The 22,287-nt window shown below is 47.1% G+C and overlaps 6 protein-coding genes across 6 annotated transcripts in view; 5 read left to right on the top strand and 1 right to left on the bottom strand.

Moving 5' to 3' along the window:
• F4812DRAFT_130309 (uncharacterized protein) lies at positions 1–5,674 on the top strand. The gene is made up of 4 exons (XM_047929538.1): positions 1–421; positions 487–639; positions 868–4,252; positions 4,316–5,674. The coding sequence occupies exons 1-4, from the start codon at positions 360–362 to the stop codon at positions 5,339–5,341; spliced, it is 4,626 nt and encodes a 1,541-aa protein (XP_047787381.1). The 5' UTR covers positions 1–359; the 3' UTR covers positions 5,342–5,674.
• A 598-nt stretch (positions 5,675–6,272) lies between these two features.
• F4812DRAFT_439421 (WD40 repeat-like protein) lies at positions 6,273–8,538 on the top strand. The gene is made up of 2 exons (XM_047935068.1): positions 6,273–8,283; positions 8,362–8,538. Exon 1 carries the CDS (start codon positions 6,433–6,435, stop codon positions 7,900–7,902), a length of 1,470 nt encoding a protein of 489 aa, XP_047787380.1. The 5' UTR covers positions 6,273–6,432; the 3' UTR covers positions 7,903–8,283; positions 8,362–8,538.
• Positions 8,539–10,217: 1,679 nt separating this feature from the next.
• On the top strand, positions 10,218–11,696 carry F4812DRAFT_130255 (uncharacterized protein). Its single transcript, XM_047929537.1, has 2 exons — positions 10,218–11,219; positions 11,311–11,696. The coding sequence occupies exons 1-2, from the start codon at positions 10,400–10,402 to the stop codon at positions 11,532–11,534; spliced, it is 1,044 nt and encodes a 347-aa protein (XP_047787379.1). The 5' UTR covers positions 10,218–10,399; the 3' UTR covers positions 11,535–11,696.
• A 3,486-nt stretch (positions 11,697–15,182) lies between these two features.
• F4812DRAFT_466542 (uncharacterized protein) lies at positions 15,183–19,332 on the top strand (the record flags this gene model as incomplete). The annotated part of the gene is made up of 4 exons (XM_047938555.1): positions 15,183–16,841; positions 18,220–18,325; positions 18,422–18,524; positions 18,685–19,332. The coding sequence occupies 4 exons, from the start codon at positions 15,183–15,185 to the stop codon at positions 18,761–18,763; spliced, it is 1,947 nt and encodes a 648-aa protein (XP_047787378.1). The 3' UTR covers positions 18,764–19,332.
• F4812DRAFT_130190 (DUF1682-domain-containing protein) lies at positions 18,966–20,917 on the bottom strand. Its single transcript, XM_047929536.1, has 3 exons — positions 20,660–20,917; positions 19,587–20,436; positions 18,966–19,474 (listed from the first exon to the last, which is right to left on the bottom strand). Exons 1-3 carry the CDS (start codon positions 20,730–20,732, stop codon positions 19,102–19,104), a joined length of 1,296 nt encoding a protein of 431 aa, XP_047787377.1. The 5' UTR covers positions 20,733–20,917; the 3' UTR covers positions 18,966–19,101.
• A 92-nt stretch (positions 20,918–21,009) lies between these two features.
• F4812DRAFT_439402 (uncharacterized protein) overlaps positions 21,010–22,287 on the top strand; it is a 2,735-nt gene continuing 1,457 nt past the window's right edge. Inside the window, exon 1 of the mRNA XM_047935067.1 lies at positions 21,010–22,184. Within this exon, the coding sequence (XP_047787376.1) occupies positions 21,233–22,184 (952 nt within the window). The 5' untranslated portion in view covers positions 21,010–21,232. The remainder of the gene's footprint in view (positions 22,185–22,287) is intronic.

Here is a 22,287-nt window from a genome sequence, read left to right as displayed (position 1 = left end):
AGGTCGAATGTATACAGATAGAGCTTACAGCAGGTACCTTGGGGAATTTTAGGTAGCAGCAATAGCACTCGGTAGAATGGGTCACCGCTGTGTATCGATCCAACCAGGCCTATCAGAAGGTCCCCGTCCGCTGAAGTGGCCAGTACCACAGCTACTATTAGGCATCCTCTACGAAAAGGCGAAAAAAAAATTCAATCTAAAAGACTTCTTGTAAATGATAACGAAGAGAAAATTCAATTAATACAACACAACACCATCGTTTTCATCTTTCAATAATATCAGATCCATCTCCAGCGGTCCCATTAAGACTGGAGAGCCATCCGTTTTCATGCAAAACGGATGTCGCGGTGGTCGATGCTATGACTGAGGTCGTGCCCGCCGACCGCACGAAGCTTCTGCAATCAAAGCGGGCAGAATGCAGGTCAGTGATATATTTGTATGAATAGAGCTAATTGATCCGATACTCATAATATATATATTTTTTAGTGCTATCGCTCGTTCGAGGAAGAGAAAGCTCTGCGTTCTGTATGCGGTCGCTACGACTACCGATGGCCTTCCCCAGCGAAGCTTCGCCGATCCGGACGCGCCACCAGCCAGCGCTGCCGAGTTGCATTTTCTTGAGGGTTGCGATATCTTGCAGTATGTTGAAATTCACATTTTTTTGCTTCTTATTTTTTTGCTTCTTATTTATTTATTTTCATTTTATTATTTATTTTTATTTTATTTTTTATTTTGTTAAATGTTGTTAATCGCGTCTTGGATGGGTAGTTTATATTATAAAAACCCTTTCCAGATTCGAGAAACTTTAAAACAAAATATTTGGTCTTTAAGATTGTTCGTGTCACTAACGCTAATACTCTAACTTAGAGGGAGAAAATTAAACGAGTCGAATATTCCTACTCGACTACGAGTGCGATCCGAATACCCTCAATTACCTCGACCCGGAGAGAACTTCACCTCGAGCGAAAATGCACCTCAGAATAGGAAGAAAGATGTCGCCGCTATCGTGCGACCTGTTATGCCACCGCCTCCCGTACAATCGCGACCAGGAATTGTCGATAGCCAAACGAACCCTCCCTCTACCTTACCAACGTCTACCTTGCCAACGTCTAGCCCAGGATTAAAACAACATCAGCCAGTTTGGCCGACCCAATCTCCTGCACGACCGACGAGATCCGAACCTCCCTCTCCGTTATCAAATGACCTAATTAAACCTAGGTTTCCCTCCGGTGAACATGTAGAGAACTTGGCCCAGAACAACAGGCCTGATGGAAGCCCCAAGATTCCCGCAGGTCCCGCCGTGACCTGTGTGAATATTCGTCAACCACAACAACAGGTGGCTCAGCATTTCGTGAATGACCAACGACAACGACAGCAACAACCGCCCCTGCAGCAGCACCTGCAGCAGCAATACCAGCAGAAACCACACCATGCAGCGCAATACACAGGCACGCAGCCAGGAGAGACTCACATTGGGGAGCCGATGGATGTTGATTCCACAGCTGTGAAGCCTGAAGAGGAAGTATCCCTGGTTCCGACGACTCCTCAGATAGAAGGCATTGGTAGGGTTGATGGTATACCTGCTCCAAGCTCAGCGGCGCCCGTTTTCTCCCATACAACGCAGAACACGAACCCAACTCATGAGAGTTTGCTGCTTGCAAGTAATACGGAGACTAAGCTGGTGGGAATGAAAGACGTGGCGTCGATGAAACAAAATCCATTGAGCTTTACGCCGCCATCTGAGCCTAGCGTAGCTCAAACATCTGAAAGCATCTCGAAACTATTTAGAGACCAAACCCCCCAACCGCCGCCAGCGCCCATTATCACAGCAACACAGACACCAGTTAATGCCAGTCCGAATGTTCACCCAGTACAACCACAACCGCTGAACAATGCGTTATCTATTCCGCAACCTGAAAAACATGTAGTCGCAAGTATTGAGGAGACTGCGAATAGTATTCATAGCGTTTCGCAGTCGCCTGCACAACAGTCTCCTTCGAATGATTCCCGTGAATTCCCAATTCCGGATTCGAGAAACGACAAACCGCCGACCGAAACGAGAAGCACGAACACGACATCAGTATCAGCGGTAACTTCAACGGTAACTCCAACGGCAACTCCAATGGCAACTTCAATGGCACCTGCGAGTATGGATAATTATACTAGGGGTGCTATCGACGGTCCAAGCAACAACGAAGTTATGGGGAAGGAAAGTTCTGTGGCTCCTGTCAACTCAGCTCCGATTACACCGCAAGTTGACGCCGAGGAAACTCAAGATTCCCCCCAGCCACCGCAATCTCACAAACCGGTTCGCGAGCGAAGTAGCAGTCCTACGGGGGTTGCTCGACAAAAGCCGGTTGCTGAGATCCTTACCGAGCCGCCGAGGTTTTTGAGAGATTCGACATCTAATGACAACGCATTGGTAACGCCGACATCCCAATCATCCAGACAGCCTTCGCAAAGCGTTATGGGAAGGTCTAAGTTAGCAGAGAAGAGTAAACGACCAACAGTGGTGTTTGGCAAACAACCTAAACCCACGGGAGACTCGGATAAATCTTTGGTTCAGAATCGGTCCAAGATTGGACAAATGGCTAGTGATGACTATTTCACTCCTCTTTTTGTTCAGGCTTTCGCCTCGAACTCGAAATGGATGAGACCTTTGGATCAGATTTTACATCAGGCTCATAAAACATTGTCAACTCCCGATTCTTACACTCAGATACTTGATAATCAGGCTTGCAAGGTTCTTAAAAGGGTATATCACTTGCAGCATCATAACAAGTGGTCTTTGCGTCAGCCGAAGCGTTGTCCTGAGCCTACGCGTCAGGCATGCCACTGGGATGTTCTACTTAACGAGATGAAATGGATGAGAACAGATTTTCGCGAAGAGCGGAAGTGGAAGATGGCAGCAGCCAGGAACCTCGCCTATGCTTGTGCCGAATGGGTGTCAGCTCCTATGGAGGATCGGAAGGCTTTGCAAGTTAACGCTGTCATCCCTCCTAAAGTGTCGGCCGATGCTGGAGAAGTTGCTATGGGCGATGCTCACGATCCCCAGAGTTCGGATAGTCAACTAACGCCAGACCTTATCCCATCCGCGGATATGTTTTCTCCGATGGAACCAGACGATGAGCCTAACGAAGGGATCCTCGACACGATAGCTCCGTCTGCCATATTTGCCTTGGAGAATGACGATGTGGTGTTTGCATTGCATCTATCTCCTGCTGCGGATCGACTGCTGGAAGAGCTGCCTATGTACGGGTCACCGCTCAAAGTCCCAAAATCTGATCTTACCGCGCCGGAGTACGATCCTGATGCTTCTTGGAGGCGACCTGCTTTGCCACTTAGCAGGTTCGTGGAAGGTCGAATGGAACTCACACCAATCGAGCCGCCCAAAAAACGTAGCCGATATAAGTATGCTCAAGAGGATGACGAAGACGACGGAATCATTTTCGGCCAGCAGGGCGACAGCAAACCCCGTTTAGAACCAGAAAACCCTAATGTAGCACTATTCCGACCCGAGAACAAAAGTTTTAGGGACAGGCTACATGCTGGGCATCAATTCCGCCCACCAAACGAGCATACTATGCCATTCCAGTCGTTTTATGAATGTCGGAGTCCTTCTCAATGGATCCAGTCTGAGGATGATGAACTGAAGAGTCTCGTACGCGAGTATTCGTATAATTGGTCTCTAATATCCAGTATGCTGTCCTCCAAGTCCTTATTCAGCTCCGGGGCTGAGAGGCGGACGCCATGGGAATGCTTCGAGCGCTGGGTTATGCTCGAAGGGCTTCCCCATGATATGCAGAAGACACAGTATTTCAAGTTATGGCAGGGCAGAATTGAATCGTCACAACAAGTCATCCGACAACACCAGAACGCGATGCAGCAGCAGCAGCAACAGCAACAGCAGCAACAGCAAACGCAGCAAGCTAATGCCAACGGGCCCGTTACACCGATGCCTAAGCGGCGGTATAACGTCCCATTAAAGGTAGAAAGACGGCGTAACCAAAAGCACTTGACGATGATAGATGCGATGAGGAAACTTGCAAAGAAGCGTGAGACAGCCATACAAAAGCAGCAGCACGCTGCCTCTCTTGCAGCTTCGAGAAAGCCAACCGAAACTCCTCAGCAAAGGGCCCCAACGAAGACCCCCAGAGAATACAGTATCATGCGGTTCGAACGAGACCAGGCAATGGCCGAGAGACTGGCGGAGAGGATGGCCCAACAGCAACGTCATGAGGCCCAGCGTAGAGTATGAATCCCCCCTTTTCCCGACTTCCAACATTGTCTAGTTGATGCTAATACATATACATAGGCTGCCCTTCAGAGAGCACAGCAAGGACAGGCTGCACAAATGGCAGCCGCCCAGAATCAACTCCCTCAGACTAATCCTCAGATGGCAGCCTCTCATCCCCATGCGGCTATGGCTCGTGTCGGTGCTCCTAACCAGATTCCGATGAACGGTCAAGCTCGTCCGCGAATGCCAATGCATGCCACTCCAAATGGCACTGGAACAGCCAATCACATGAGCGGCGGTCTTGTCCCTCCTATGCAGATGACCGGTGCCTCTCAGGTACAGATACCCACAGTGAATGGCCAGCCGCGGATGGCGATGCCCACTGCACAGCCAGACATTCAGCTCTTGATGCAAGCCCACCAGATCTCCGAGCAGCAACGCCGATCAGTGCAGATGCGACAGCAGCAGCAGCAGCAGCAGCAGCAACCGCATCAACCGCAATCCCAAACTCCACAAGGGAACATGCCTTTGCAAAGTTCGCCACCTGCTATGCGAGCTGCTGCGATGAGTGGGCTAAATCAGAAGAGCTACCTCAACAATGCCTCAGCACAAGCAGTGATAGCCCAGTTTAACGCAACAAATGGGCCAGGAATGTCGACCCCTCCCACGGCGGGTCTTCCCATAACATCACAAGCAGGCTCGCCGCGACCAAACGCGACGATGGCTCAGCCAACACATCAGACATACGTCTCACAACTTCAGCATATCGAGAGCCATATCAGACTGCAGCATCCTAACACTCCACAAGATATGGTCCGCGAGATGGCAAGACAACTACTGAATAACCGCCATAATAACCAAAACCTCGCGCAGTCTGCAATGAACGCTGCTGCGGGAGGAACAGGACATGCTGCTGCCGCCAATGGGCCACACCAATATGCCCAGCTGCTTAGAGCTCAGCAACAGCAACAAGCTGCCGCCCATGCCGCAGCTCAAGCCCAAGCGCAGGCCCAAGCACAAGCACAACAACAGCACGAAGGACAGCAGCAGCATCAACGTAACTCAAGCGGAAGCGCAACGCCAACACCGTCTATACCAAAATAGATCCGACAATACACTGTGTGATGTTTATACCGCGCGGTAGCTATTGTTCTATCTCAGACTCAAGGAGTGTGGTGTTACTATCTAACAGCGTTAACATCAATTTCTCTTGGGACTTGCGAGGTAAAGACACTCTGCTCTATCCTAAGGTATTCGGCGCCTACCGAGTCAAACTCGCCGTACCCATCTTCTCAGACTAGCCCTGAAAGATTTCGAGTTTGCCTAGGTTAGGTAGTGATCAAATCCTTGAAAGGGCATGGGACCACAGATTTATAATAAGTAGCAAGCCTCGATGAATTTATGTCCGCCACCTCATCACTACAAGGCAGAAGAACTATCTCGTCCAGGAGTCTTTGCAGAGATATTCACATAAATGCGAGTCCTATACTGAGTCCCTAAGTCCAGGGTTAAAGCAGATACTCGAGACAGTGTCATCATTCCGAAGTCAATACTAGACAAAGTCGACGCTATACTAAGTGGTCTTGATATCTATATCTCCGTTGTGTACGCATTGTTACCCGGAAGGTACAGCGCCAAGCGGTCATAGGATACCTCTGGCAAACTTGCGAAGGTTTGGCGGCCCTCGATTATTATCTGGTCAGGGTCTTGTAAATAAAATAGCAGCTATCTTAGCTGGCAGAGATGACCGTATCTTAGGCAGATAGCATTCACGTATGAAGAAGAAGAAAAAAAATACAATTAAAGACAAGCCGTGAGCTAGACGACGACGACTTGATGACATTGGTGTACGTATTGCCTAGTAATATTAATATGTAATAAATAATTGCATTCGATTCTAGGAAATATATGATATAGATATATGTAAGTCTATGTAAGTCTATATGTAAGTCTGTATGTATTGGAAGTCATACTTAGGTAGGTACCTGATATAGGTAAAATGTAGTAAGAGGTACGTACCTCAACATATGTACGGTTTACATTTTAGGTAGGTACATTATGTCTCCACCCTATCTATCTTCTCCACTTTATTTTTTTTTCTATCTTGCGTCGATTCTCTTCAGAACTCCAAATTTTCTTACGAAACTCAAACTATAGAAACCAACTAGTTAATTAATTCAAAAGCCAAACACGCGATGGGCAAGCGAAAGCGGACAGATGTCCCCTCTAACGGAGGGAAAACACAAGAACTTACTATTCTCAAGAAACCTAAAACCACCGAGTCGTCGTTACAAGCAGAAACAGAAAGCTCTTCCCCGTTGACGATTCAGGTCGTTACAGGATCCTATGATCGAATTCTTCACGGATTGACAGCTACTATCTCTGCCAACGACGAAGTAGAGTTTGCTGATACCTTTCTCTTCAATGCGCATAGCTCAGCGATACGATGCATAGCCCTCTCACCCCCCTCGGCGCCCGAACCAGGCAAATTGCAGAAGGTCATGCTGGCTTCGGGTAGCAGCGACGAGCGTATCAATGTCTACAATATCTCGGCACACCCGCCCAGCCGCAAAGATCAAGATATATTTTCCTCCGTTGCCCCTCGAAAGATATTAGAAAACCCCAAAAATCGGGAGCTGGGGACGCTATTACATCACTCTTCCACAATAACCAAGCTATCCTTTCCTACCAAGTCAAAGCTCATCTCCGCCTCCGAAGACTCAACCATAGCTGTCACTAGGACGAGGGACTGGTCACTGCTATCGACTATTAAAGTACCTGTACCGAAGCCCCAAGGGAGACCGAGTGGTGATACGGCGGCCTTGGGTGCGACGCCGGCTGGCGTCAACGATTTCGCCGTACATCCCAGCATGAAGCTTATGATCAGCGTGAGCAAAGGCGAGAGATGTATGCGACTATGGAATTTAATGACGGCTAAGAAGGCCGGTGTGCTTAATTTTACCCGAGAGATACTGCAAGAAGTTGGGGAAGGAAAACATGCGCTAGGGGAGGGCAGGAAAGTGGTTTGGGGTAGCACCGAAGACGGCGATGAATTCTGCATAGGGTTTGACAGGGACGCGCTGGTGCTCGGTATGGATAGCACGCCAAAATGCAGAGTTATGCCAGACACGAGAAGGAAGATTCACGAAATCCGCTACGTCGAGATAGACGGCGCGAACGATTCGTCGCTACTTGCCGTGTCGACCGAAGACGGGAAAATCATGTTCTTCTCTACCAAGAGCCAGGATCTCACCCCGGGAAAATCGTCTACGGAAGGAAAGGGAAAGACGCCACTGCCAGTAGCCAAGTTGATTGCGGAGCTTGGCGGAAAGGAAGCCGGGGTTTCTGGACGTATCAAGGATTTCAGCGTAGTAAGATCCTCGAAGGGGAATGGGGCAGATAATATATTCATAGCAGCCGGCAGTAGCGATGGAAAGCTGCGCGTGTTCAAACTCGCAGTCGCGGAGCTCAAGGAGGCGATAAAGGCGAAGGCAACGAAGGCCGTGGGCAAATTACTCGGTACTTACGAGACCCAGAACAGGATAACGTGCGTGGAGGCATTTGCAATGATACCCCGGCCGGAGAGCGTAGAGGAGAGTGAAGACGAGACGGAGGATAGCTCGGAGGATGAGGAAAACGAAGATGACGATGAAGATGAGAAGTAATGAATTAAAGCCCGTGCATAACGAATGTCGCATCACGTTGTCAAATATAGGTACCTACCTTGTAATAATCTCCCCGGGCTAGAGATCCGAGTACGATTTAAAGTGAGGATTATATTACCATAGGTATGATATACTAGGTTAGAGGTACTTATCAATTGGTGTCGAAAGGAGGTTTTGAGGCTGAGGAGGGCAATAATTAATACCCCATCCATTATTAGAGTTAACCTGGTTTTCTCATCTCGGAGATATACGTAAACCTTCTAGAAAGACGACATGGTCTGATAAATAGGGGTAAGCCCTTTTTTTTGGTCTTATCCATTAGTTACCCACCTATACATTTCCTTTCATCAACCATGCGCTTCTTTTCATGAACTGACCTAGGTATGTACTATCGACAGCACGTGCTGCTGTGGTTACCCAAAGACAAGTGCCGTATAAACTAAAGCTTTACAATACAAGACGTTCCCGGGCTTGGGAGTTGATTGAAACGTCGACCCTCTTTTGTAGCGAATGCCGCATGGGAGGTTGTACCGCATTAAAAAATAGCGATAGATAAAAGCCGTTTGCTTGTTTTTCTTTGGCGCCACGGCATATATACCTACCTAGGTATATTATATTACATACCTCCTCAATACATACATGCCTGACGATTTAGGTAGCTCGGCTGGCATGATGGATGTACGACCATACGATTTGCAGATTTGAAGATGCACGATGGTGTCACGAAATGCTAGATGCGTGCCTGTTTGCGGGGTAGCAACGGGATCTGCGAGCCAACCGGCGAATCTAAGCTCGTTTTTTTTAACGTATATAAAAAAAATGCGGATTTCGCATCGTCGTAAAATGTACGACGGTGGAGGTCACGATGGACGGAACATGTGATTCCAAGTCGAAACAGGGGGGGTTTATTGGTGGTCTACTTTCGTACCTACAATCTTTAGCAGAGGGTACCTACCTTATATTTAGGTGCACTAACTTCAAACACATTGTTACATACCTAGTAAGAAGAGGCAATCTGTACCTTATAAGGAATGTGGCTAATAGCTACCTAGGTAGAATCTGCATCACCACATAGTAGATGCAGCTTTAGAACAGCATTAACAGCTTCAATAGGCCGAAAGCAATCAAGTGCTAACAAAGAGGGGTGAAGCACTAAACCCGTTCTAAAACAAGGGGTATTATATTATTAGTTCACAAGAGGAAAAAGGCAGCTAGTCGATTTATTTATTTTTCACTTTTGCTTCTTTTCGATAGGTACCTTAATGACTAATAAGACGAACCGGATTACTTAGCCATCGCATCCGGCCGCCATTTACAAGCCTCCATCAGATGTACGTACGTCTGAGCAAACGTCTAGGCAACCGGGAATTAATTTCGAGGTAGATACTTGGACCAATAATACGATTAAATGTTTCAATGTTAACCACCGCCCCCTCAATCCCCTCCCCCCTTCTGACACCTAAGGAGGTACTTAAGGTATGACAAAAAGACGTTTTTTTTTAAAAAAAAAAAATCTACGTCGGACTTAGATGTACATGGAAGTACCTGGTGTATTAAAGGCAGTTTTACAAGTGCCGAGTTCCATTTTAGCATTTGCATGTGGTAAGGACCAATGGTTGCTTCCCCATTCGCATTATATGGTAAGGTACCTACCTATTTTCTTCAATAGCACCTTACCCATATAGAAACTCCTTTTTTTACGGGCTCCATTTGTATATAATGCATGTAAGCTGGGAGTGTAGGTACCGGATGCTACGGATTGTACGATTTATACGGGTTTTTAATGCGCGTGGGTAATGGAGAAGGTACATGGGAATTAATCCTCGTGGACCTCGAACAATACCTAACAAACATACCTACTCCAATCGCTTCTCGTTCTCCCAAATATCAAAAAAAAAAAAAAAGAGCTTCCTCTCTCCTTCTTCTTCTTCTCCTCGTCCTCCTCCTCGTCCTCTCTCCCCACTAATCATAACGCATGATATCGTCATTATTGTTACTCATCTTGCCTATATAATTTGGTTGCTTCCACCCTTTTTTTTTTTTTATCTAACTACCATAAGGATTAAACTACACTATTTAGTTCTAGTTTGGAGCATTGGAATATTTTCCGACGCGGCATCTAGGTACGCTTAGCTGCAGAGTAGAGCTGCAGAACATAAAACTACCTAAACCTGAAGGTTCGGTTTAACTACCAGATCGGAAATTGTATCTCGAAAGTTTCGCAACAAACCCCCCCTCCTCCGTCTCTCTTACCTCTACCTCTCTCTCCGCAGGGTTCCCATAACTTTAGTCGACTGCGTTTAGCCGAAGTCGATTATCTTAGTCTTATAGAGAAACCTTAAAATCTTGCCCACGCGGCAACCAACTTTATATAACGTCCGATTCCTCACTCTACCCACCTATCCTTATTCTATCGTTTCTAAATATTCGACCTATCCTTTATATTAAATAATAGGGGTACCTGAGCTACAGCTACGCCATTACCCCAACTGCTATCATGTCCAACTCACAAAACGATGACGGTCCGCCGTTATTACGACCTATTCCTCGACGACCCTTTAACCTAATCCCCAGAGAGCCGACACCTCCCAACGATGACTCTCCCGCCCCTATAGTCTCTGCCGACCCGGGGCACGTACCGCTATTAAACCTCGAGTCACTCAATTCTCGGTTGCTTAATATGAGGAATACGGACCTCACTCCCGAGTCTACTACTATCAGCCGCACCGATTCCTCACTTAACCTGACGGGTTCGACGTTAGCAGGCATCTACTCACCATCCATATGGGGTAAGGATAAATTTGACATGGGAGTTGACGAGCCGGGTACGCCCTGGGGCACAGGCGCTGATACACCTGCAAAGAACCTAAGGGCAGACGAGCCGAACTACAAAATACAGAAAGAGAGGGCGCTGTCGGGCCGGAGGCGATCTTCCTTACATCCGGTAGTACGTCCACCACCGCTGTCTACCGCACAGCGCGTATTCTACCATGGTTTGCGTAGCTTGCTCCTGTTTGGACTAGGCGTCCTCTACGGGATGCTGGCCGTCCAGTTACGGGACAGGCAAATGGCTGTAGGGCCTCTCGAAATGCATAACCTGCTCCGGAGCGCTGACGGCGGTTATAATTGGGGCTATCTGGCGTTTTCGGGCGTGTGCGGGATCGTAATGGGCATTTTACTCCCTTGGTTTGACGGTGTCTGGGAGCGGGTTTTCGGGAGCGACGATGTAGCCGTTGAATCCCCTGTAGAGCAAAGCGTGGAAGATCAGACATTTAAGCGGCCTGCCTCGTTTACGGACTGGGCATTGGCAATCAGAGGTATTGGTGCTTTCGTTGGCATCGCCTTTGCCATCGTACGTTTTTCTGCCGCTCCTAAATATACGACCACCTCGCTAACAACCATGTGTAGAGAAAACTCCCGTGGAGTTCAACTCTCCAAGTTTCGCTCGCGTTTGCTCTCGTAAACCCAGTACTCTGGTATATATTAGATCGTTCCATGTCCGGCTTAGTGCTGTCAATCTTCGGCGGGCTAGTCGGGTCTGCGATGCTTCTGGGACTAACACCGGAGGCGGTACCAAGCCCGGCAGCCGCGGCAACACCTGCTTACGAGGCGTTTGGTCCCGAGTATGGTAATGCGACGAACGGCGGCGCTGGTAATCTTGATCAGCAGCAGAAATTAACAACTGTCGGCGGAGTAAACCAGGAGACAATTGCTCTAGGCATCTGGTTATGGAGCGTTATATTCTGTTGCAGCATATGTTTTGGAAATATCGGGCGTTGGCTGGCGGTCAACCGTGGTGCCGTGGCGAAGGGACGATGGGCTCAGCGACAATAATTACCGAGGGACAGATGCGAGATACATATGTGAGGGATATTAATGGTATTATCTTATCCAGCGACCAGCAACGTTACACGACGAAAGAGGAGCAGAAAGGAGAAGTTCTAGCGTCATAACAAATGAAGAAAAAAATCCTAGCGGTTGAAGGGGGAGCTGTTATTGTCATGTCCCCCCATAGAAGCGATTTAGTTGATCATATTTTGGGGGGGAGGGGTTGGGTTTGGAACATTGTCTCTGCTATTGCTATTACTATTACTACAACTACTTGTATGGACTACGGAGTCTACAGGCGCAACTCGGGAGCTTACGGGCTTGCATCGGGATTTTGGTGGGTTTATTTGGGGGGGGGAGGGGAATCAAAAGGAAAAGCCGGATGAGGGCACACAGCACAGCATGTACCTTAGATAGATATCGTCTGTTCGGACTTATTTGGAATCTTCAAGAAGCTCAAGCCAAGTAAAGTAAAAGTATTGTTTGTTCTGATACGACGCACAACATTTGGCTTCGTACGAAGAAGCGCGTTCGAGTAGAGTGAGTTTCCGTTGGTCCGGGGAAGAGGTAGTACGTTGTTGCTCTTGGCTGGGTTTTTTTATACCAGGTATAAGACAAGGGGTACATACGTATGATACATACCTGTGAAAGTGTGAAATGCGATTGCGAATGAGGTGGATGAGGATGAGGATGAGAGAGATTGTTATATCGAACGACCTTTCTCTTGTTTCTCGGTTTAACACTTGGAATAGGCACATGACGTGATCTATCTACCTTGGGTAGATTAGGTAGGTATGTACGACCTTTTTGACCACGGGAAGAAGTGAGACGGAGGAATAATTTATTGGAATATGACCTCATGACTCGATTTCAAGAACTTGAAGAATAGGTCAAGTTGGAAGCTCAGAACTTCCCAAGTTACCAGTTAGTCGTGTAGTGTTTATAATATAAGGGTAGGTAGGGTTAATTGTTCGTCTCGTGACTATATAATACAATACAGTTGAGAAGTTCCGGAAACACACTCTCGAGTTTGGGGGTTTTCGCCAAAAGGCATCCAGTTAGCGAAGAAGAGGGGGGGAGTTGGTTCAATGGAGGGGTTTGTTCACTTGACAACGTATGGGTCCACTGAGGGGGACGAGGGAGCTGGGGAGCTGAAGAACTGGAGGGTTAAGAATGGACACTACGAAGTTAGGTATAGATTTAGTAGGTAGCTGTCAAAATGGGTATGGGATTCTCGTATGTTGGCGTCATACATTTTTTTTTTTTGGTATTTCGATTTTGGTAGGTATCATCTTTTCGAAGGCGGCTTTCGTTTAATTACATACCTCATACTACCCAAATTACCTTAGTTGGGTACTTTTGAAGGCAAACATGTATCCTGTCCTGGCGTTTAGATCGAGGCTGGATAGAGCCGTGGTGGTGTTGTGGGTATTGCTGGGTTAGGGGAAGAATCTGGTTGATTAATAGCTAACCTAAGGGTTATGTATTATGCAGGGGAGAAATATGAGCGTATGGCTTTCAGTTTAGGTAATAAGTGAGGGTTTACCTACATTTTATTCAAGGTGTAATTGCGGTTGAGCCCGCCATGTCTAATGTTACTACTGTGTAGTTAGAAAGTGATAGCTAGTGGCTGACGATCTCCCAACATGCCGGGTCGTGAAGGTTATTAATACCGTATTGGTATCCTGTCAGAATGGCGTCAAAAAAAGTGCCTATTCCACTACCAAGCAGGTCATTTTGCTATCCGCATAGCTTTACCGAATCGTCTTGTAGGCTATCAAAATGACTACTAGAATAATTATAAAATTTTGCTCTATATGTAAATAATTTTTTCTAAATTTAATTTGTCTTTCTATTTGCTAAAAAAGGTTGGTAGAAAGAATATTAGTGTTAGGCATTTATTTTGACGGCATTCTGCCTGTTTAAGACAATTGATAACTAACAAAGTTCCAGTAGCGTCGATTCCCGGACCAGATTACGTCGTTTCGAGATCGATCAGCGATTGGCTTCTTGTGTAGGTAAGTAGTGAGGATAGCTTCGAGTTTAAATTATGCCAGCCACTCTGGGATGAAGGTCTCGATATTTCTTTACTTCATTGAGAGATTGATGCGCCACGTTGTTTGGATAGATATTATCCAATCGCCGTTGACGTCGTGTCTGTATTATCATATTATTATCAAGTCCAAGACAACGAGTCAAGAATAGTTCAAGCCTCTCATCAGCTGGTTTATCCAAGTTAAGAAAGAATAAGGTTACATAGGTATTTCCCGCAATTCTATATACCTATACCTTAGGTTAGGTAGGTATACTTGTAAATTGTAAGAAGAAGTTCTATTGGTTGGCTTTTGTACATTGTAAGTGGTGATCATCCAGTTATTACTATATCGAATATCAAAGTACCGGAGAAGTCCCAGTCTAGACTTTTGGCGACTCAAGGGTCCTGCATGCTGGCCCCACATGGAGCATCACACTTTTCCTACAAGGGATTAGACACCGTCTTTAGCACCTAAGATTATCGTTAGTGGAATGCTAGTGGAATGCTACCTGTACATGTCACTCACTACCTGTATTGCTGTACAACTAGGTCTTGCTACATATTTACTATAAAAAAAAAGTTGTGGTCCCTTTTTCCCGACAATTAATTATTATTGGACTTTGGATTGTCTCATCGAGATCATCAATCCACCTTCGCCTGTCCCACGAACCAATCACATATTTCAGTTCTGCCTTTCACGACTGATCCAAGTACCCCTACGACGTCAAGACTTTTCCCTTTCCTTCTCCTCTCAAGCCTTCTTCCGACTTCACTTATTCTATTCTTACCGTTCCGCCTTTGGATTTTGGGGGAAATGTATGATGACTTCTATTTCCTTTTAACGTACAATATGCTACAGCTCTTCTATATACCGTCATCCCCTTAACTATCGTCTTCTCCGAGTCCTACGCTTTCAGGCGTCTCTTCTTGGTTTCTATGTCACTCACCCCTTTAACTAAATAGCCAACTCCCCGCTCTCCTACGAGATTTATCTGAGGCCTTAATATCTTCTTACCCCCCGTTGAATCTCGGGATAATTGCTTCCATGAGTCGATATAAAATAATCACTCATAATAATCCAAATACTTATGAATTCCCATGAATACTCCACCGTCACGAGACTCCCCGTCCACCCGCCACAGACCAGCACACATTAGGTCCTTGTATCCTTGGTTAACCTCACCCGGACGCCTGTAACTCTCCTCACTTCAAGTGCCACATATATATCGTCGTTCTATCTATTTTTTTTTCTTTATTTTCTGTACTCTTCGTTACGGTAATATGCAACCAAGCGAAGCAGCGCAGTCTCAGCAAGATATATGATTATCAGGACCGAACACAATCTTAGATGATTTCCCCTAAAACAGCACATTCGTCCACTACTGGTGTCCAAATGAAATAAAAAAAAATCACTTTCATGTCCTCGATACAGCCTAATTCGAATACGCCGAACTTGACTTACTCAAGGGGCACAACTTCCAAGTCTTATCCTGAGAAAGATGGCACCCTAGCGTCAAGCCCTGCTAAGACCGAGAAGCCTCTGGCGGCTTCCCAGCTGCTTCTCGACGCCTTCAAGGACGTCAGGCAGCTCGTAAGGCTTATTCAATGTCAAGTTTGTTCTAAAATATTGCGAGAGCCAACAACCTTACCCTGTGGTCATAGTCTCTGCAAGCTATGTGTGCCTCAGACGCATATCCGACCTAATATATCATGGCCCGCAACGGCCAACCGGCTTCGTGGTTTTGAATGTCCTTTCGATGACTGCAAAAAGGAGCACGCGCTTGGAGATTGCGCTGTTGACATCACCTTGAACAAAGTACTGACCACCATACAATCGATTATGGAGTTGGATCGAGGTGTTACAGGTCTCTCTCATGTTTCCACGAGCATTACAGTTCAGGATCACTGGGATATCGCGGGAATTCCCTCGCTTGCCAACAAGACAGATGAACCCTCCATATTGAAAGGGGCCCGCATTGTTGCAACATATACGCTAGCAGAACAGGGCAAACTAGATTATGGGAGCGAAGTATCCTATTACTCTATAGGTGTAGGGGACGATGAGGCGGAGCAGATCGATACTACGATGTTGGCGCGGTTGAAAGAATCCGTTAGACCGGAAATGGATTGTCAGGTCTGTTACGCCTTGTTCTTGGATCCCTTAACGACCACTTGCGGCCACACGTTCTGTCGGAGCTGCCTCCACCGCATTTTGGACCACTCAGATCTCTGCGCCATCTGCAGACGCCCCTTGTCGATACAGGCTCAGGTTAACCGGCAATCCTATCCTTCTAACGATCGACTCTGCAAAATGATTAACGGATTCTGGGCCGATCTTGTAGACCTTCGAGCGCAGACGTATGCGCTAGAACAACAGGCAAACCAGGATGGGTTCGACATCCCGCTCTTCGTCTGCACGCTTTCATATCCGCGCATGCCCACGTTTCTCCACGTTTTCGAGCCACGATACCGCTTAATGATCCGGCGGGTCATGGAGGGCAATCGGACATTCGGTATGGTGCTCGCCAACCCATCTCGTGCACCTGGAGAGCCTGAATTTTTGGAGATTGGAACGTTACTGCGAATAGTCAATATCGAATCTTTCGCAGATGGGCGGAGCCTCATAGAAACGGTTGGCGTCTCTCGCTTTCGGGTGACCAGACACGGGTGGTTAGATGGGTATATTGTTGGTAATATCGAGAAGATCGACGACATAAGCGTAGCGGAAGAAGAAGCTATAGAAGCAGAAGAAACAATGCGTTCTTGCGGCGTAAGAGAGTTAGCAACAGCGCCACCAAGTCCCGAGCCCTCGCATCCAGAACATGCCGTACCCATTCGCTCCCGACCGGTATTAATATCGCTGGACGATATAGAGACGATGTCGACTAGAGAGCTAGTCGAGGTCGGAGTAGACTTTGCTAGAAGGGTGAGGGCACAGAGCGTTGCGTGGTTGAATTCTCGAATTCTGTCCATCTACGGCGAATGCCCTGCAGACCCAACCCTTTTCCCCTGGTGGCTGGCCAGCATCCTGCCGGTTAATGAAGAGGAAAAGTATAAGCTCCTAGGCACTTTGAGCGTGAGAGAGCGGTGTAAGATATGTTGTCGATGGATTCTAGAATGGGAGGCCAACAGATGGTTAGTGACATGTTTTCTTCTTTGACGCATAAACAAAACCAGCAGGAGCTAGACGTTCCCAACACTACACGAATAGAGGACGAGACTACTAGTCCTCTTGAAGCTAAGATCACTATAGATTAGGTCCTGTTGATTACTGACGCATTGATGGATGCTTCCAGGACCATCTCCGATTGCCTTGTATTATGACGGAGTATTTATATCTACATTACAGTTCCGTTATTGACGCTCGACCTATTCAAGTCGAGTTGCGAACAAATATCGAACCTTGGGTTATAGAAGGATCTCAGGGGATTTTATTTATTTATTTTTTCGGCATACCGAAGCTGAGGGAGTTGGCTTTTTGAAGAAGTATTTCGCAGCATCACGGCCGCCGTTCGCATGGCCTGATTGACATTTACATCGATATTATACTAGGATATCACCATAGCGCAGCATTGCCGTGTACCTAAAGTATCTAGACCTGAGGCATCTAGAGTTGAGGAGTTGTTCATCACGCACTATGGGCATTTATAATAAATATCACTCATCGCATACGTTGTCGTTCAAGGTTGGGGAAAAGAAGATTTTTTTGTATATAGCTCTTCTATTGAAAAGTCAATGAATCCCCTTTTTTCAGACAGCTATGTGTTATACGTTACGTACCTGTGTCATATTGTGATGTATTAGGCCCTGAATTTATAATATAGCACCCGTCTTCTATAATAGACTTTATGTACCTAAGTACTAGCTCCATTGTAGCTAAGGTTGCGGGGGAATTTTCTTATTATTAGTCGAGCTTCTCTGATCGTCCGTTAAACTTTGATACAATCACACCTAGTTATCATACATATTTATTAAAGCCTCAAAACGTCAACTCACTCTCACTTATAACAGCCAATCTTCCAGAAGACAGGAATTTAAACACCTGGGACGCCTAGGTTTGTTGATCGTCTGCTCGTCTAAACTACTCCGAGGACAAGAGCTTATTTACCTACCTAGGTAGGTAGATTGGGTGTAGTTATCGCTTGTCGACCATATGGAGTATACTCACGTCGCGACGCCGGAACGGTGCTACGCTGATTTCTGTCTTATTCCCGTAAGTTTTTAGCTTTGTCTCTGCAGCATTTACTATCCTACATGTGTACCTTTTTTTTTTTTTTTTTTCCATATAACCTAACCGCCTATTTTATCTCTTCGATTTTCTACCTACCTCTATCCACATCACTCCTCCGTTTTGTTTCACCCGTCATCTTTCCCCTTGCGCAGAAACTAGATGCTTAACACATGTATGTGTATGCATACGTAAGGTACCTAATGTATATGTATATGGAATACAGGTCGGCACAGGCAACGTCTCCGTCGCGGAAGAAGTCGCCGAGGTGCAGAAGCTGCTCGCGGCGAGCGGACTCACGTACACGATGCATTCCGCGGGGACGACCGTCGGTAAGCTTAGCTCAAATTACCTACCTCTATCTGTCTCTCCTCTTCCTCCGCTATCTATAAGGTACCTATGCTTGATGCTAACTGGGGCGATTGTAGAGGGATCGTGGGACGAGGTCATGAAAGTCATCGGACAGGCCCACAGCGTAGTTCATTCCAAAGGCGTTGTGCGCGTGCAGTCGTCCATGAGGGTTGGTACTAGGTATGTTCTGTCTTGTTTTATTTTTCTTTGCTCTTCAGGCTGGGTTATACGATCTTGTCTATTTGCCTTCAACTATCCGGCCTAGCTATACCACCGTCAATTTCCCATCTACGCGCCAGATATAGATAGTATCGGCCATGTCAACTAACACTCCCACCAGGACGGACAAGAAGCAGACGGCAGCGGACAAAGTCAAGCGTGTCGAGGACCTATTGGCTAAGCAAGCTCCAAGCTCGTGAGCACCAACGATTATTAGCTTTGACGCGAGAGTCAGCTGTTCCTTATAGCTTAGAGAAAAGGTTATAAGCCGTGATGAATAAACCGACTTTCAACTTTCATACATTTATTATTCAAACACAGGTTGCTGGCGTACATCTGACATATTCCACGTCGGACATCTTCCCACTAGGTACCTATACAAGTCGAGTATTAATTACTTGGTCCGGCAATAATATCAGAATCTGCCGCGATTACTATGTGTTTGCTTCTCTCCACCCGGCAGCTGTCCCCTCCGCTTGTGGGAGTTATGGACGCCTGCATTTCGTCGTGGCGGCCTGATCGCGCGTGAGGAAGCCTACTACGCGCGAACAGTCTGCTTTCTTGAAGACTTGCGTAATTCCTTCTCCCTCTCCTTCTCGAGGTACTTCTTCTGCGCCTTCGCATCCAGAGCATTAAGCTCAGCGTCGCGCTTGGCCTTCCTCGCCCTGTCACGCTCAGCCTGTCGTTCCTCGGCCTTCTCCTCTTCAGCTGCCTTCTGGATCTGCTTGATGGTCTCGTCGCGGACAACCTTGATCTTGCGTAGAATTTCGGGTCGGAAGTGAGCCGACGACGCTAGCTGATCCGGGATCCGCACAAAATAGGCTAGGAGCGGAGCAAGATCGTCGTAGTTGTTAGACGAAGGGAGCCGGTAACGTAGGTAGACGCGCTTGCGAGGAATTGTTTCATCGATCCTATACCACGGTTAGGAATAACCCTTGCTAGAAAAGCAGTCGGAGTCTCGGCTATGTATAATCCTTTCGGTCTGCCAAAGATATGACTACTGAAAAAAAGGGGGACACTTACTTTGTAGGTCTGTCAACGGGTTGATCGCTGATGATGAGGTAGTCAAATAGGTCGCCAGCCTGCTTGATGACTGAGGCAAGTTCGTCGGTCAGTAGTGTCTGGGTGACCTCGGCGCTCTCGCTCATAACCGTTGTCCAGATGGGCAGCTTGGAGTTATCCTTGGTGAAGGTGATAGACAAGTCATAGCGATCTTCTCGGAGCTTCTTCATCCCGTTCTTGTTAACAATGGCCCAGACAAATCCATCAAACGAGCTCTTGGAATCCTTGGCCCTTAGTTCAGCAGCGCCTGGTAGGCCCGGTACAATTTGGGCCTCCTTGCCATCAAAGGGATAGACGACAGCCTCGACCGCATCTTCCGGGGCAGTAAAGCTTTCGAAGAAGAAACTTAAGACAGTTTCCAAAGCGGTCATGACCGGGTTGAAGCGCTTCTTCAAGGTCAACTTGACATCCATGAATGCGACATTTTGTCGGCCAGTCGCATAACTTGCGTACTCGAACAAGCTCTTAGCCTTTAGCAATTTCTCAGGGTCCTGGCTAGATTGTTGCGGTACTCCGCCGAATCCTACAAGCGCGAACTCGCTGGTCAGGATGGGAGCGTGGGCTTTGATCCACGCCCTAGCTTTGGCGCGGTTGAGCTTCGTGCCGATGAAGTGTAGAGTGAAGATGACGACAATTACCACCAAGATGACACCCTCAGCTTTAAAATCACTTAGGCTATGGCGCTCGTGAATATTGTACCATTTGGTGTACGGACGGCTGGTAGGCGCAGGACCACCGAGGCCGGCACCGCCAGGGACGGTCTCGAAAGGTACAGGTGCTGGCGAAGGAGCATCGGCAAAGTCTGCGAAGTCTAGGTTGGTTTATTGTTAGTTATGTACGAAGTATGCAATTGAATATGTTGGGAGAAGAATTGAGGTCTTAGGTAGTTGAAATAGATATTATATAGGTAGGTAGGTAACTATTCGTCAAGATTTGGGCTTCAGGCCAGGTGTCCCAATGAACAAATTCCTATCGCGAAACTTGCGAATGCGATCTCGGATATTAACCACTTATAATAAACTTTAGGTACTTACCTGAATCGGCGGAGGGAACCGGAGTAGCAGAAGATTTGCTACCTCCAACAATATTCTTTAAGAAGTCCGCCATAGCTGCGAGACTCGTCGCGGAATTTTGATGTGCGCGGCGAGGTTGAGGGAAGAGAGAGGAGTGGAGTTTCGAGGTTCGAGGTTCGTAAGTTCGAGAGACGTGGAACAATTTGGAGCTTCGACTTGTTCCACTTTTCGTCTTAATCGCAAACTCAAAACCACGGAATTGGAACGTGCACAAAACCCAAGAGTTGGGGTTTGGGGGGGATTTCTCCACATATCTAGCTCCGAATAAGTTGTGGCTTAAAGCTTTTTAACTTTGTGGCGTAAGCTCAACATTCAATCATTCGATGTATGTTCAATGTCAACATTAGTACATGTGGCCCCAATCAAGCCTATCGATTAAAGACCCGTTACCCGGCAACCTTGTGGTTGAAAGTTAAAGTTCAATGTCAATAATTTATTGCCGTCGACGTCAAAGCATGTACGTAAGGGTTAAACAACAAGTTAATAGACGATGAATACGATTAGAATCCGATTAAATAAACAACAACCGACAAAATGGCAAAACAACCCTCTTTACGAAAATATGGGAAGCAATCTAAAAAGCCCAAAGCCGATCGTTTATTCGTCGACCTACCACAAACTCCGATGCGAAATCAGCCTCAGAAGACGATAGAAAAACAAGGGGATGAAAATGATGATGACAATAATAATAATGTATCGGATAAAAAGGTGTTGGATGAATTGGTTGGTGGGATATCTGCTATGGGAATAAAAGACCAGAACATTGCACCGCCAGATTCACTCAGACGTTCTCCCAGACGAAAAGAGCAAAATGCTCTCATAAAACCGCCGGCACCACCACCCCTTACCCCCATTACACCCAAAATTCGAAAGGTTCCCGTTATAAGTCCGGCCAAACCCAAGATACAAGAACAACATAAGAATGAAGAGACCAAGAAGGAACTGCAAGTGCTGTCTTGGTCCGACATATGTCCGCCAGGCGATAAGATCGTCAAGATAGCGGAGGCCTCTTATGCGGAAGTCTACCGCGTGACGAACGAACGCGGAACCAGCATTATCAAAGTTATCCGAATGGAATCCCCGATAAAAGCCCAAACCAAAACTCAACAAAAAGCAGGCCTTGTGGACGAGGAGCCTCATTCTGAATCCGACCTGATGGGCGAATTGAAGATTTCGGAATGGCTTGCCGACATCCCGGGTTTCGTCGTGTACAAGGAAAGATATATAGTCCAGGGGAAAGCCTGCAAAGAGTTGCTGGAGACGCACCAGACATTCCACAAGAAACTAAAACGGCAAGACCCCGACAGACTTCAGTTCTACCCGTCGCCGAGCAGATATCTCGATGGCACGAAGTTCTTGGTAGTCGAACTGGGTGACGCAGGAACTGCGCTTGAGGATTTCGGTCTAGAGACTGCGGACCAGTTATGGGATATATTCTTTCACGTAGCTATTGCGCTCGCTCGTGCCGAAGCTCACATAGAATTCGAGGTTAGTAACTAGATGATGGGGGGGGGGGGGGGGGGGGGGGGGGGGGGGGGGGGGGGGGGGGGGGGGGGGGGGGGGGGGGGGGGGGGGGGGGGCGGGGGGGC

The sequence above is a fragment of the Daldinia caldariorum genome, assembly GCF_022478825.1.
Source record: "Daldinia caldariorum strain CBS 122874 unplaced genomic scaffold F4812scaffold_16, whole genome shotgun sequence".
In the NCBI taxonomy this organism is placed as follows: Eukaryota; Fungi; Ascomycota; class Sordariomycetes; order Xylariales; family Hypoxylaceae; genus Daldinia; species Daldinia caldariorum.
This window is presented reverse-complemented; position numbering and strand designations above follow the sequence as displayed.

What these genes read in the sequence shown, in the direction of transcription:
- F4812DRAFT_130309 (XM_047929538.1), top strand. Translation starts at nt 360, where the DNA reads ATGACTGAGGTCGTGCCCGCCGACCGCACGAAGCTTCTGCAATCAAAG. An exon ending in TCAAAGCGGGCAGAATGCAG is followed by an intron (nt 422 to 486) that starts GTCAGTGATATA and finishes TATATTTTTTAG; the next exon opens with TGCTATCGCTCGTTCGAGGA. An exon ending in GAGGGTTGCGATATCTTGCA is followed by an intron (nt 640 to 867) that starts GTATGTTGAAAT and finishes ACTCTAACTTAG; the next exon opens with AGGGAGAAAATTAAACGAGT.
- F4812DRAFT_130255 (XM_047929537.1), top strand. Translation starts at nt 10,400, where the DNA reads ATGTCCAACTCACAAAACGATGACGGTCCGCCGTTATTACGACCTATT. An exon ending in CTGGGCATTGGCAATCAGAG is followed by an intron (nt 11,220 to 11,310) that starts GTATTGGTGCTT and finishes AACCATGTGTAG; the next exon opens with AGAAAACTCCCGTGGAGTTC.
- F4812DRAFT_130190 (XM_047929536.1), bottom strand. Translation starts at nt 20,732, where the DNA reads ATGGCGGACTTCTTAAAGAATATTGTTGGAGGTAGCAAATCTTCTGCT. An exon ending in GGTTCCCTCCGCCGATTCAG is followed by an intron (nt 20,437 to 20,659) that starts GTAAGTACCTAA and finishes AAACCAACCTAG; the next exon opens with ACTTCGCAGACTTTGCCGAT. An exon ending in CCCGTTGACAGACCTACAAA is followed by an intron (nt 19,475 to 19,586) that starts GTAAGTGTCCCC and finishes ACCGTGGTATAG; the next exon opens with GATCGATGAAACAATTCCTC.
- F4812DRAFT_439421 (XM_047935068.1), top strand. Translation starts at nt 6,433, where the DNA reads ATGGGCAAGCGAAAGCGGACAGATGTCCCCTCTAACGGAGGGAAAACA.